This window comes from Micropterus salmoides, unplaced genomic scaffold, assembly GCF_014851395.1.
Source record: "Micropterus salmoides isolate LMB-PRFRI ecotype aquatic unplaced genomic scaffold, ASM1485139v1 Ms_hic_scaffold_20, whole genome shotgun sequence".
NCBI classification, from domain to species: domain Eukaryota; kingdom Metazoa; phylum Chordata; class Actinopteri; order Centrarchiformes; family Centrarchidae; genus Micropterus; species Micropterus salmoides.
Window position 1 is genome coordinate 8,499,296 of NW_024041151.1, and position 13,882 is coordinate 8,513,177.

The following is a 13,882-nucleotide window of genomic DNA, read 5'->3' on the forward strand; positions in this document are numbered from 1 at the left end:
AACTTAACAAGATAACAGGTACGATAATAGCCACCACCATGATGTAATGTTTGGTGGTTAATCACACAGCTTTCATAGTTTTTTCAGGTTAATGATGAAAATGTAGGTGGAAAGGTCAAATCAGCATGTGAGCAGTACAAAAATTACACAATGGATTTTCATTTAATTAATGATTTTTGTTCCAACACACACACACATCCACAATAGTTCAAATCAATAAATCCTTGTAAAGAATATAAATGACACTTAAATGAAATATTTCTTTCCTGGTTGTCCCAGTCAAACTCAAGTTAAGTGTGGTAGTGCTGGTCTAGTGTAGAGCACAAAATGTAATATTCCTCTGTGTCCACATGATGTCGCTGTGCAGCTTACAAGCTGGTATTGAAACCTGCTGTTAACTCTGCTGTGCATGAATCAATGTGCTCTGAATCAGTTTGAGCTTTTTAGTTCTCTGCAAATAAAAACAATCACTTAATGTCAAAGTGGCCTTCGGCGAGATACTGAACCAAATTCCTCCTGAAGGCTGTGCCATCAGTGTGTCAATAAGTGCGTTTGACTTCATGCGGCGTTGCGCTGACTTCACGTAATACATGGCAGACTTAACATAAGGCATGCTGGTTAGAAATTGTCCGACTTCAAAACTGCAAAACGTCACTATGTCACATGACATTAAAACAAGGCGGCTGCAGGCGCCGAGTCCGGCGGCCGCAGTTGCTTTTCTCCGGCTGCACAAAGTTGAAACCACACTTTTGCCTGATCTCGCAGCATTTTTCTTTGAAATTGATCTCAGCTCGCAGTAAGCTCACGCAGGTAGAATGTGTCCGACTTGACGGCGCCGTTTTAATTCCCCGCCCCTGCTCTCGTTACCATCAAGTCGGCGAAAGTCAGCCGCAGACATCTCGAACGCACATTTATGTGAATGTGTTCATAACTGCTCTGGTAAGGCAGCACCACCATGCAGCATGTAAGAGTGACCAACTTCTTTTTTGCCATTGATTAATGTGTTAAAACAGTGGAATGGTATAGTTAAATCCACAAATAATATTCGAACAAAGAATAATGTGCGGTTTTTTTTTGTTTGTTTTTTTGCTTTAGAAAACTGACAAAAAGTGAATTTGTCTCCCAATTATGCTACTGGAGGAAAAAGTGAATTTAGGTACTCTTTATGCTGTGTAATCAATTTAATAGAAAATATATCAATAATTTACGAGGACTATTCATCACCTGACTGACTCCCAGGAGCACCTGCTGTTCATGTTGACAGCATTCAGCACATGCGCAGTGGTTGTCTTACTTCAGTGAAAACTTTTTTCTTCACAGGGAATGGCGTTTCACAAGCAAAAAGGGTGAAGCAGTGGAGGAAAATGACGAATTCCCGATCGCATTAATGTAAATGAGCTATTCGACCTTTCCCAACTGTTAAGGCTACTGTGTGACGTTATTTTTAACTTCAACATCACACAAAGTTGTTGTCGTTGTCCACCTGCACAGGTGAGTGGCATCTCATCACATAACACATTAGCCAGCTAATGTTGGCCAACAAGTGAAAACGCGCTAACGTTGGTCTCAGATTTTCATCCAAAGAGTGATTTTTATCATTTTTAATTTTAAGAAATTATCTTGTAATTCACAAGAAAAAAAGCAAAATTGGAGGAAAGTCTGAAAAAATGTACATAGTTTGGTGTAGCTGATATAGTTTTTTATTCCTGTTTACTTATAATGACCCCTAATCATATAATGACCCCTTAGACTTGTCCTACCCCTTGTGGTGGTGACCCCAAGTTGAGCCCACCGCCCTACACTTACATCCATAACAGAATATCTTAATGATCACATCTCATTAACAGTTTGCAACAGTTAAATTGGAAAATTAAATGCGTAATAGTATTTCCCAAAATTTTTATGACCCACTATACTGAATATCCAGCCAATATTGCATACTGATTTCCAGTGGTTGGAAAATGGCAAATCTGCCGCACTCAACAAAATTATTATTTTTATCATAAATATACTGTAGATAACAATATGAATTCAGTGCTCACATACATCCTAATAAATATGACATTGTGCGCCAGGTTATTTGAAAACACCACCTATGTAATGCTACTGAAGTTAAGTCTAATAAACTTACTAGATGTGTAACAGATAAATAATATAATCCACTTCATTGAAATTAAACCAGTTCGCTTGGATTCAAACACAATTTTAATTCTACAGCTGTTTGACAGAAACAGATACGTGTCTCACAAACAAAAATAGATAGAAGTCTTGTGAAATAGCAGGTTGATGACATTTTTTAATCTAAGGCAACAACAACTACATAATACTGTCAGTCAACCATAACTGAAGCAGGCCACATACTGTGTTGATAACCTATCACTGACATCTCTAGTCACATATGATGTTTGAGTCAAGAAGTAAAGCATACTGTATTTGGTGTGCCAAACTATCATGGGCACACATATAGAGAAGACAAATCCCAATAGCCCCTGGGTGTCAGTCTGTGTGTAAGTTAGTGAATGATTAATTAAATGAGGCTATGTGAGTTACTTTGTGAATACATAAGTATTAAAATATATTTAAGTAATGCTGTTTATGTATGCAGTACGATGTTTTGATGTATCTGACACGAAAAGGCATAAAGCATACATGCATTTAAATCTCATGTGTAAATTGTATGTCTTTTTGTCTTTCTTTGACTCTCTAACCCATTCATACTTTATCTGTTAGTTCCAGATTCTGTTTTCAAGCATTTTCTTCTTTAACTGCATACTTGACTCTACTTTCATACAATGAGTTTTCCCAAGTCACTCAGTAACATTCATCTGAGAGCAGCAGAAATAGTACTTTGGGTCATTGTGGCTGACTCTAAAGAGAACTTGCTAAACTTATTGGATTTATTGCCTGAAGCTTGATGTCATTTCTACTTGTTCACTCTGGCTTCAGATGAATAATAGAGTGTCTTTAGATGTCAGTGTGCAGACAGCCTGAGTTTTGAGATTTATTTTTATTTTTATATATATACCAATTTTTTACTTACAAATACATACATATGCTATATGTTACAAATGTTAGTGATCCATGTTTAATTGACTACAGAGATGGAGACTGGTGGTAACACCTGGGTGTTACAGATGTACATAAATGTTAGGAATTGTATTTACATGAAGTTACTGTTTTACAGCATACTAAGCATATTGATGTTGACAGCAGTATATTTTACATAATTTGGCAATTCTTTATACTCAGTTCTGTGATATTGAGCTCTATTACGATGTTTTTTCCCCAAATTTGTCTCGTATGCATATTACATGTTCTTTTCACTGTTGTGTCCTAATGCCTTTGCTTATGGAACAATCTAATTTATCCTAACTTATCTCATGTAATCCTATTTTATACAAAGACACAATTCAGCTAATGACAAATATAAGGGACTCTATGAAAAGAAAAAACATATACTGACTCCTGAACTTCAAGGCCATTCACAACCACGCTCCTCCGTACCTCACTGACCTCATTCACATCATCACACCCGCCCATACTCTTGGGTCTTCATCTATTCACCTCACTACACCTCGTGCTCGTTTGACCACCACAGGGGTTTAGAGCAATCAGCCGTTCTGCCCCTCGTCTCTGGAACTCTCTACCACCAGACGTCCGTAACAAATACTCGCTTTCCATCTTTAAATCTCGCCTGAAAACACATCTTTTTAAACTGGCATATCCATCATGATCACTATTTATCTGTTCACACCAATCTTTTGTTAAAAATTGTTTATGTACACTGATTTTATGCACTGTAATTATAATTAATTTTATTGATTTATTGCTATACTGTTGTTTTATGTTTTGTGAGGTGACCTTGAGTGTTCTGAAAGGTGCTTATATATAAAATGTATTATTATTATAATTACTGTACAAGACATTGACACAACTAAACCTTATGTGCATTCTTTGTGAAAAACCTCCACATGCTGAGAAGAGAAGGTGCTTACTGATGAGAAAGTGATATGGCATTACAATGTGATGAGTCACTGTTGTGCACTGAGGCTTAGCCTTTTGCTCACTGTACTTTTGCAGAATTAACTATAATATGTCATGGCCTGGTGTTGCATTTCCTTTATGTAAGCAAAGTAAGGTTAGCTGTTATTGACTGCTAGACCTGGACTGGGAGAGAGAAAGAGACTGAACCAGTAATGCAGTAGGACAATACATGCACTGTAAAAGCTAGTTATTAAGATGCGAAGCATGGTTAACTCCATTTTTCTTTTATTTACAGACCTATTCAGAGTTCTAACTGGATATAAAGGAAGCGCTCCATTATTGATATTTTGTGAATCATATTCATGGCTCAAGGCAGATACATCTTGAGAAATGTGTCAGGTAACTACTACTATTACTTTCCCAATAACTTAAATGCTATTTTTTGCGTGATGTGGATTTTATAACTTTAAATTTATAATAGTTATAATGGAATTTAAAGATTGTAAAGAAGGGAATATCTCAATCAACTTAAACATTCGTCTCAACTAAAGTGTCCAAATTTACAATTTGAATACAGTTATACCTGTTTCATGAATTAAAATGTGTATTATGTTAAGTGTTTGATAAATGAAAAAGATTTGTTACTTTTTGTGTTTACTGGCTGAAATACTTGGAAGATGTCTGTGGTTGAGAAATCCTGCCAAGAGTATGGTCAGGCATTTAGAGGGAAAGTTGCAGAATAATTATAGAGTGGGTCCAGTCTATGTAGAGAGACATACCATTTGGAGAGAAGTAACTACTGAAAACAGTGTCTACACGATTGGTAAATCCTCCTCTGTCACTCCTCTTACTGTGGGACAGGCTCAGAGAGATTTTAGTCAAAAACATTTGGAGGTGATGGAAGGAAGACTCTAGACTCAAATTGAAAAGGTCACAGATGAGCGTCTAATACTGAGGTAAGGAAAGAAAGAAACTGTAAGGGAAAAAAGTATATAGCATATAGTACAAAGAGATTGTATTTTCCGTAGCATATTGTGGTTTTTGACATTTTTTTGTCCTGAAGAATTTAGAATTGCAATGTTCAGTATCACTGGTTTTTTGTTGTAATGTATAGTTTTACAGTTTAAATTTAAACCCAAAACATATGAAATTTTATTAATTATTTTTTTATCATATGCAGTCAGGACATTTTCAGACATTCCCACATGGTATGTGTTTTAGATTTCCCACTTTCCAGCCCAGTGTTTGGACGGTTTTGTTTTACGCTGCAATAGTATTAACCTATAGCTATTCCACAATTGGTCCAACAGGTCAAAGCACTGAAGAGTGTATTCCTAATTATCTGGGGATTGACTACAGTTATCAGTCGGACGTGGACTACCTCAGGTGTGCGGACAGCTTCCAAAAGGGCACCACCATTAAGCGGCTAAGCCTTAAGAGAAGGCCCAGAGTGGCCATCAATAATGTGGAAAAAACACAGAGTGGCATTTCATCCAGCCAGTGGTATTCTGCAGAATCCTTGTCGTCATATAGCAGTGATAATACAAGACTACTGGGCATGTCTTCTACTACCAAAGGTCGACCTCCTCTTCCTCCACCACATGGTTCCTCAATGGATAACAAACCCTCCAGGAATGAAGGGCCAGCTACCTCTCAGATACTTAGTGAGTCAAAGCCTCAGCCTGCTGCAAGATCTCTTGTTTTACAAAGACAAACCCCTGTGCTGGAAAAGACCATTGTGGAGACCCACAAACATTTGGACCAGGAGGTGAAGAGCCAGCCTCCACCTCAGCCACATCCTCGTCGTCGACTGGCCAGTTTTGGAGGGGTAAGCTCCCCTGGGTCACTATCCCCGTTCACGGGCCTAGGTGCATATAATCAGAACAACAATGGGAATAAGCCTAGTGGCACAGGAGGTGATATCCATGTCCAGCTTAGCTCATCGCTGGGCAGTAGAGGCAGTACTGGATGCCTTAAGCTAAGCCCACAGAGCTCTGGTAGAACCACCCCAGTTACAACTGTTGGCCCCTTTCACCTGCAGCATGTCCGTGACCAGATGGTAGTAGCCCTGCAGAGGCTGAAGGACCTGGAGGAGCAAGTGAAAATCATCCCTATCCTCCAGGTAAAAATCTCAGTCCTTCAGGAGGAAAAGAGACATCTGGTCTCTCAGCTCAAGATCCAGAGTGACAATAAGGACATGAATGATGTGATCTGGAAGAGCGCATATAGCATAGAAAGGTCTGACATTGAGAACAAAGTGAATACCGAAGATGGACTTGAGGGCAGAGTGAGAAGTGACTGCACCGACCTCAAGGAGTTCAAGCAACTAGCTGAAGAGATGCAGACATTGGAAAGAACCATCAAGGGAAGGCATTTGCAAGCGTGGCACGGAAAAGGCCATAACCATCTGCATGACAAGTCTATGAAGTCAGTTGCAGTTGTAACTGATAAAGATATAGATATTACCTTGTCTAAACCAACAAAAGAAAACAAATATGTATACACTGATAAAGTAGAGACCAGGTCCATTGCAACAGGAGTGTCTGAAGTTAATCTTGGAATTTACACAGAACAGGAAGCAGAGCTTGATGCACAACAACTAATAATTGGTGCCTTGAATGAGAGAATTTGTCACTTAGAGGCAGAGTTGAAAGAATCAGCACTCCAGACAGAGATGAGTCGTCTGAAACTGGAGCTTCAGGCTGCAGGAGCTAGGAACCGAACTGATAAAGCCTCCTTTGCTAGGCCATCCACTGTGAGCACAGGCATCGATGCAAGGCCTCACACCAAAAGCCAGGGAGTGGGTAATCACACAGAGCACCGAGACGCCAGCACAGGGGAGGTTACAGAGGTGAAGACTATGGGAGTATCTTGCTGTAGGCCTGAACTGAAGGATGTTTGCACAGGACCAGATGTACCCATGAGCCACTGGGATGTCAGGGAGCGAGTGGAGACCATGGAAAAGGGTGTGGGGATCCAGGTTTTTACAAACACAGAAGGAGTTGGGATGGAGATAAAGCTATGTGATGCAGAAACCAACACAGAGGTAACAGTGGAGAATCTGAGGTCTAATAAAGGAAAGATTGAGTATCATTCGGTGGCTTGTGGGGACTGTTCTGTTGATGTGATCATCTCTGAGGCAAAGGAAATGGTTTCTCAAGGTATTGCCACAGTCAGAGGAGTGGATCTTGGAATTATGGCATCACCTCAGACAGCTTCTCAGCGTACCAACACTGTATCCAATTCAGTGTCTCGCTTTACCAATACCAGACATGCCTTCAACACAGACTCCAGCACTAATACTGTCTTAAGTACCCAGGAAAAGCACACCAACACCACTCAGACTGTTACTAGGACAGTGTCAGTAGGCAACAGGGACAGCAAATGCACCCCATTGACCCGTACAATTGGTGTTGGAACTTCAAATATGCTAGCGAGTGCCTTAAAACAAACACCAGAAATAGTCACCAAGGTAACACGAGACACTGGTGTTGGATTCACTGACATTAATGAGAATTTCCTGGTTGGACTGAAAACCCGAAATATGGCCTCTGGACCGTCCCATCTACCGGACCCCATCAAGACAAGGAGCATCGGTGTAGGGGAGGGGAGGATACGGGATTTGTCAGTTTCATCCAGGAAACCTGGCCAGATGTTCCAGGAATCTTCACATTCCCAGTGGGACCCTGAGCTGAACCATTACATAGAGAAGATGCATAGGCTCCTCGGGGAACATGGGGACCTGCTCACAGAGGACAACACTCACCAGAAAGAAGGGTTTGTCCAGCAGCACAGTAGCAGAGGAAATGCCAGCTCCACACTGTCCTGCAACAACAGAGCTGCAGCACAGGCAGAAACAGTCCATCTTTTAGACTCTCAGCCACCAGGTAAAACTATAGGGCTGTGGTATTCTTGTAAACAAAATCTTATATTTACATAGTATTTCACCAAAAAGCGTTGTGTGTATTCTTAAGGCCTGGAAAATTTGATAAACAAATTTCCTCATTAAACATTTGCAAGCTTTGGTATTTACATCCAAGCAGTCTTCTTTTACCCTTCATTTGCTGGTTCATTGCTACATTTACTGGCATTTTGCCGCCACCAATTCTCCGTCAGTGGAATAGCTTGAAACTTGTACATCATAGAGCTTCAAAAACTCTACTAGGCACCTTTAATGTTGCATTATTATTATGTAATATAATGGATATAATATCTGTAATGTCATGCTGTTACTATTCAAAACCAAATGTCTATTTTTGTCGTAGTCAGCAGAGAGTTTCAGTCTTCACTTCAACTGTCAGTTGACTCTTCTAAGTGTGACAAAGCAAAGCCCGGAATCTGCCAACAGGGTGGCAATGATTCAGAGGTGAAAAGAATGATACTGATGTTAGAACAACAGGCATCCTCTGCTCTGCAAGGTAAACATGCATGTGTGTTTGTGTGTGTCAGTCTGTTATAAAGTTCATCTTCACGTGAAATACAGTAGACACTAAGTGGATAAAAAATACTGTCTGTGCGAAAGTTGTCTAGTTTAAAAATATTTTACTTCCAGACCACTCCCGAGGCCCAGTTCAAACTTGTCTTAGGTTTTAGAGGAAGTGGTTGTCTTTGGCTTGGCAAGTTGACCTTCTGAAGGATACACTTGCAATGTTTGGAATGATATCTGGTTTTGAAAGGCGCCTCGTACCACATACCAGTTTGTGGCTGAGGATCTAAAATTGAATGGCTTCGTAGGAGGAGTTGGTGTCAGAGAAAGCTTTCTCTTTTAAAATGAGGCCTTCACATTTGTAAGAATATAGCATCATGAATATGTCCTCATTGCTGCCTAGTCATGCCCAGATTGACCTAGTGGATTTGTATCTGTTTCTTTACATGTGTTGTATTTATTAAAATACACTGCAGATAACACAATGCAAAATAATTAAGTGTTGTGTATGTTAAGATTCAGAGGCATGAGCTGTATTGTTGTTTCTAGACAGGTCAACTAATGACAGTGTGCTGCAGTCTGTAAAGAAGAAACAGACTGGTGACCAAGGCTGTAGCAGCAACAGGAAGAGCATGAAGTTTATGAGGGTGACCACAGGGTAATCATTTAATCCCTTATATTTTCCATAAAGAATCTTTATCTTAACATATTTTCAGTGTATTAACTTGTGGTTTTCATCCTTAGATTGGACCCCATGTCATCTTATGCACTCTCTGTTAGTGATAAGGCAGAGGAAGTAGAAAGGAGAGGAACCAAAAAATTAAAGGAGGCTTCTCAAGATGCGATGCAAGCAAAAAAGGCCAAAGGTGTCTCCATCAAGGGATCGAAAGGGTCTGCAAAATCACACACACAACAGAGGTAATGTAGGCATCCATAAGGTTTTAAAGCCACAAAATCTCAGTTAAATAAGATCACAGCATTGAAAATCCATCCATAAATATTGATATTTTACTGTGTCAGTCTACCTTTCAGAGGTCTGAACTCCCACCATGTAACCTGTAGCATTTTTTATTCCTTTCAGGTGCAAGTTAAGTGAAAAGATGTTTTCTGCTTGTCAAGCCTTAAAGTTGCACCTGAGTGATGACACAGCTTTATCCAGCAGGGAATTGGTATGTTTTCTACTCTATATTCAGTGTAAGAGCCATTAAAGGTTACTCTGTGTGTGTGTGTGTGTGTGTGTGTGTGTGTGTGTGTGTGTGTGTGCGCGCGCACATTTAATAGTATGTCAGTGGATGGGCGTGGAGAGTTGCTGGGGTGTGTTCAAGTATGTCATTTAAAAAGAAATGACTTTGGCTTTAGATACAAAAAGTGCAGGAATGTGTAGGCTCTGTAATTTTCTTTCATTGCATTCACAGTGACCATGTCTTTCACTCCACAATACCATTGTGAAATGAAAGCAATTCATCACTGTTGCGCTGATTTGGTAAACAGATATAGAGGCGTGGAGCTCAAAAGAATTATATTGAAAAGGAAAATCAAGACAGATTTTATTATGAAACTCCTGCTGCAAACTTTTTTTGTGGATTAAATGAAGACAGCTTCCTAAGCCTCTTCCTTTATGATGTTGTTTTGGAGATTTTAAATGTGTATTGTTGCTTTGTTATGATGTTTGTCTGTGTTCTTTCAGTCACATTGCTATGATTACAAGATGTTACTTCAAAGTAGAAAGTAGTTGTCAAAATTACGCTATGCACTGTGAATTACGACAACTTGCAAGGCATTTTTATGAGGATACATAAAAAAAAGATAGAATTTTTTATTTTTATATTCACATACCTGGGTTTTTTTTTCTTTTGTTCTTTGCAGCAAGACTGTCTGCAAACACTCCAGAAAGAGTGGTTCTCTGTGTCCAGCCACAAGTCAGCTGCTCCTGAGACGGTGGAGGATTACTTGTCTATGTTTCGGGTCATTTCTCCCTCAGTATTGCAACATATAGCTAATATGGCTGACGGCAATGGAAACACAGCTCTGCACTACAGTGTGTCTCACTCCAGCTTTGCAATTGTCAAGAAATTGCTTGATGCAGGTGCAGTAATACCGGAGGTCACTGTGTAGTCTAACAACGTTCAGTCTTTTTCATCTTTTCTGTCCCTCGCTGTGAGAATATATTTTTGGGACCGCTGCACTGAAGCAGTACTTGTATCTCAATTCATGAAAGTAGAAGTAAAATAGTTGAGTGATTCTCACAAGTTCTGAAATGCTACAGCAACGCATGTAATTTCACTAACCTGTAGAGGAGATCTGACCGACCTCTGTCTGTTTTAAGGCCAGGTTGAATAGAAGCATATAATCAGCAAAAAAGTAAACAGGTCTAATCCTCTGTGTCACAGAGGGGTTATGTTTAAAATGTTCCTGATGGAAAAAGTTCAACTAAAGCTTTTATTAAATTGCTCAAAATTCAGACCTCACCCTAAAAAGGCAAGCTAATCTACATCCACTACATTGTCCTTGTAATCTATATCTGAAAATGAGAAAATAACAAAAATGGTCCCCAATTGATAGTCAGTCAAGGTAGTTTGATGCTTCACAGGATGCGCAGTGAGTGTTTTAGATGCTCATTCTTGTTGTCATGCTAGAATATAAACTATGTAGAATTTTAGTACTCACAAAATACAAGGTTTTGAGCTTTTAATTGCACAGCAGCAATGAAGCCACGGTTATTTGCGGACACACAGCATAATGGGTTTGTGTTATTGCTTTAATTAAAGCATGGTTTTTGAGAGCGCTAACATCTTTTCCAGGTTTCTGCATATACATCTGTGCACATGAAATAACTTTGACAAGGGACTTTTTATTGGACATTCTTATGTAGAAAAAGCTTTTTTTATTATTAAGTATTTGAAACTTGGTACCCTCAGTATATGAGGAAAGAGTTTGCAAGTACCGCCAATAAGTAAAAAAAATAAATAAGATGTACCTCTTTCTTCTTTACATCTTTCTGCTTTCCTCTCTTTTGTTTTTTCTCACCGGACCAATTGTCCACCATCTCATCAGATGTGTGTAACGTGAATCAACAGAACAAGGCAGGTTACACATCTATCATGCTGGCTGCACTCGCAGCTGTGGAAAGTCCAGAGGACATGAGAATTGTGGAGCAGCTCTTCACAAAGGGAGACGTCAATGCCAAGGCCAGCCAGGTGAGTCTGTTCTGAGGTAATGGGTGTGATGTCCTGCTGTTTGACTAAATTGTGTCCATATGTTGCTGTAAGAGTGTAATGAGGAAAGAGTGAAAAAAGTGTGAATTGTCTTATTCCACAAACAAGCTGTGAATCTGTATTTGTAATGCTTGAGATGTGTGGACTGGGCATCATTAACCATCTTTCTTTTGTTTGACCCTTGCCTTCTGCTGTCCAGGCTGGTCAGACAGCTCTGATGCTGGCTGTGAGCCATGGCAGGATGGACATGGTGCAGTCCCTCCTGGCACAGGGGGCGCAGGTCAATCTCCAGGATGACGAGGGCTCCACGGCACTGATGTGTGCAAGCGAGCACGGGCATGCTGACATTGTTAGACTACTTCTGTCACAGCCAGACTGTGATGCCACCCTGACTGACAGTGTATGTGAATCATTACTGCCACTCTGGGCAGCTTCTGTGAGCCTGGTGGCTGCAAGCTGTGAAGCTGAAACATTCCAACTTTTCACATATTGTATTAAAACATTTGTTTAATTAAATATGTCAGGGAAACAAAGGGGTAGATTTGTATAATTAAATATTTACAGGATGCTTTTTTCCATCTGTAAATGTACAATAAACAGCAAAACATCTCATAATGTATGAGTTTGTGTGTTTACAGGATGAAAGTACAGCCCTGTCCATTGCACTGGAGGCAGGACATAATGACATTGCAGTGCTCCTTTACGCACATGCCAACTTCTCCAAAGGACAGACAGGGGTATGTGGATCAACTATTTCACACTAACACTTAAACTAAGTATATATATGGAAAGTTTAAAAAACTTTTTTATTGTGTTTGTCCCTGTGTGTATTTGTCCTTAACAGGCAGCTGCTCGTCACTGTGGCAAGCCTCTCTTCCTCTGGTGGTAGAAATATTTTTGAATGAGCTGATACCCTGAAGTCTGAATGCTTACTTCTTGAATCTTCTGAGGTGATTCAGTTTCACGAAATATAACAAAAGGAGGAGATATTACAGTGTCAGCTTCAATCTTATAGTTGGATACCGAGTTATTCTCCAATGACAATGATATATTGCAGTGTAGCATTTGTATTATATTGTGTGTATTGTATTGTAACTCAGCAGGTAATATATGCATGACAGAGTATATTACTATTCACTGTTCATACAAGATAATAGTTATTGTTGTATCCTGCATCCTCCTGTCATCTATTATAGACCATCACTAAAACGTTTCTTTAACTATTTTAATTTGTTTTTTTATAAATATTTATAATTGCAATATTTTATAATTGCAAAAGAGAATAAGATACAATAAAGTACACAGTACAATAGCATCAAACTTCAAAATGTTAGAGCAAATATGTAAATGAATAAAATATAGATCATAAATATCTACAAGTAGAAGAAAAATAAGTTAATTATCTTAATTGTTATGAAAACAAATGTATTATATTTAAAAGTTGATACTTCTGCTAGATCTATACTGCTTTACTCAAAGAATTATGAAGCATGATATATATTTTAAACATGTTTAATTGAGTCATTTTACCAAACTCCAAAGCTAAATGCAATTACACACACTATAGCTCTTCTGTTTCTAAGATTCGTGGGAGGTTGTGTTGTTAATGACATGTACTATAAAGGTATATTTCAACATTTTGGGACATACAGTGTCTCACAAAAGTGAGTACACCCCTCACATTTTTGTAAATATATGATTATATCTTTTCATGTGACAACACTGAAGAAATGACACTTTGCTACAATGTAAAGTAGTGAATGTACAGCTTGTATAACCGTGTAAATTTGCTGTCCCCTCAAAATAACCATACCATAAGTGTTGATGACCCACTGGTTGAAAATACAGGTTTTCAACTGGTTGAGGTACTTCTAATACTACTAATGTGAGAAAACATTCATCCAAGACACCCACTGAAAACTGCTGAAACCTTTTGAATGTAGAAAGGAGGAAAAAAGGCTCCACAAAGGCTTTTGTGATATTGATATACCATTGACACCATCTGAGTTTATCTTGGTCTCAATGGACCACAGGACATCGTTCCAGTAATCCATGTCCTTAGTCTGCTTGTCTTCAGCAAACTGTTAGCGGGCTTTCTTGTGCATCATCTATAGAAGAAGATTCCTTCTGGGATGACAGCCATGCAGACCAATTTGATGCAGTGTGCGGCGTATGGTCTGAGCACTGTCAGGCTGACCCCCCCACCCCTTCAACCTCTGCAGCAATGCTGGCAGCACTCATATGTCCATTTCCCAAA

General features: G+C 39.2%; 1 protein-coding gene across 1 annotated transcript; it reads left to right on the forward strand.

Annotated features, from left to right (window-relative positions):
* Positions 1–137: 137 nt before the first annotated feature.
* LOC119914497 (KN motif and ankyrin repeat domain-containing protein 1-like) lies at positions 138–13,019 on the forward strand. The gene is given in 14 exon segments (XM_038733826.1): positions 138–964; positions 1,321–1,491; positions 4,280–4,383; positions 5,295–7,871; positions 8,250–8,402; positions 8,960–9,068; positions 9,155–9,328; positions 9,492–9,579; positions 10,277–10,496; positions 11,465–11,607; positions 11,825–12,025; positions 12,264–12,362; positions 12,470–12,492; positions 12,494–13,019. Coding segments are annotated over 12 exon segments (3,861 nt in total). The 5' UTR covers positions 138–964; positions 1,321–1,491; positions 4,280–4,346; the 3' UTR covers positions 12,531–13,019.
* The last annotated feature ends 863 nt before the right edge of the window (positions 13,020–13,882 follow it).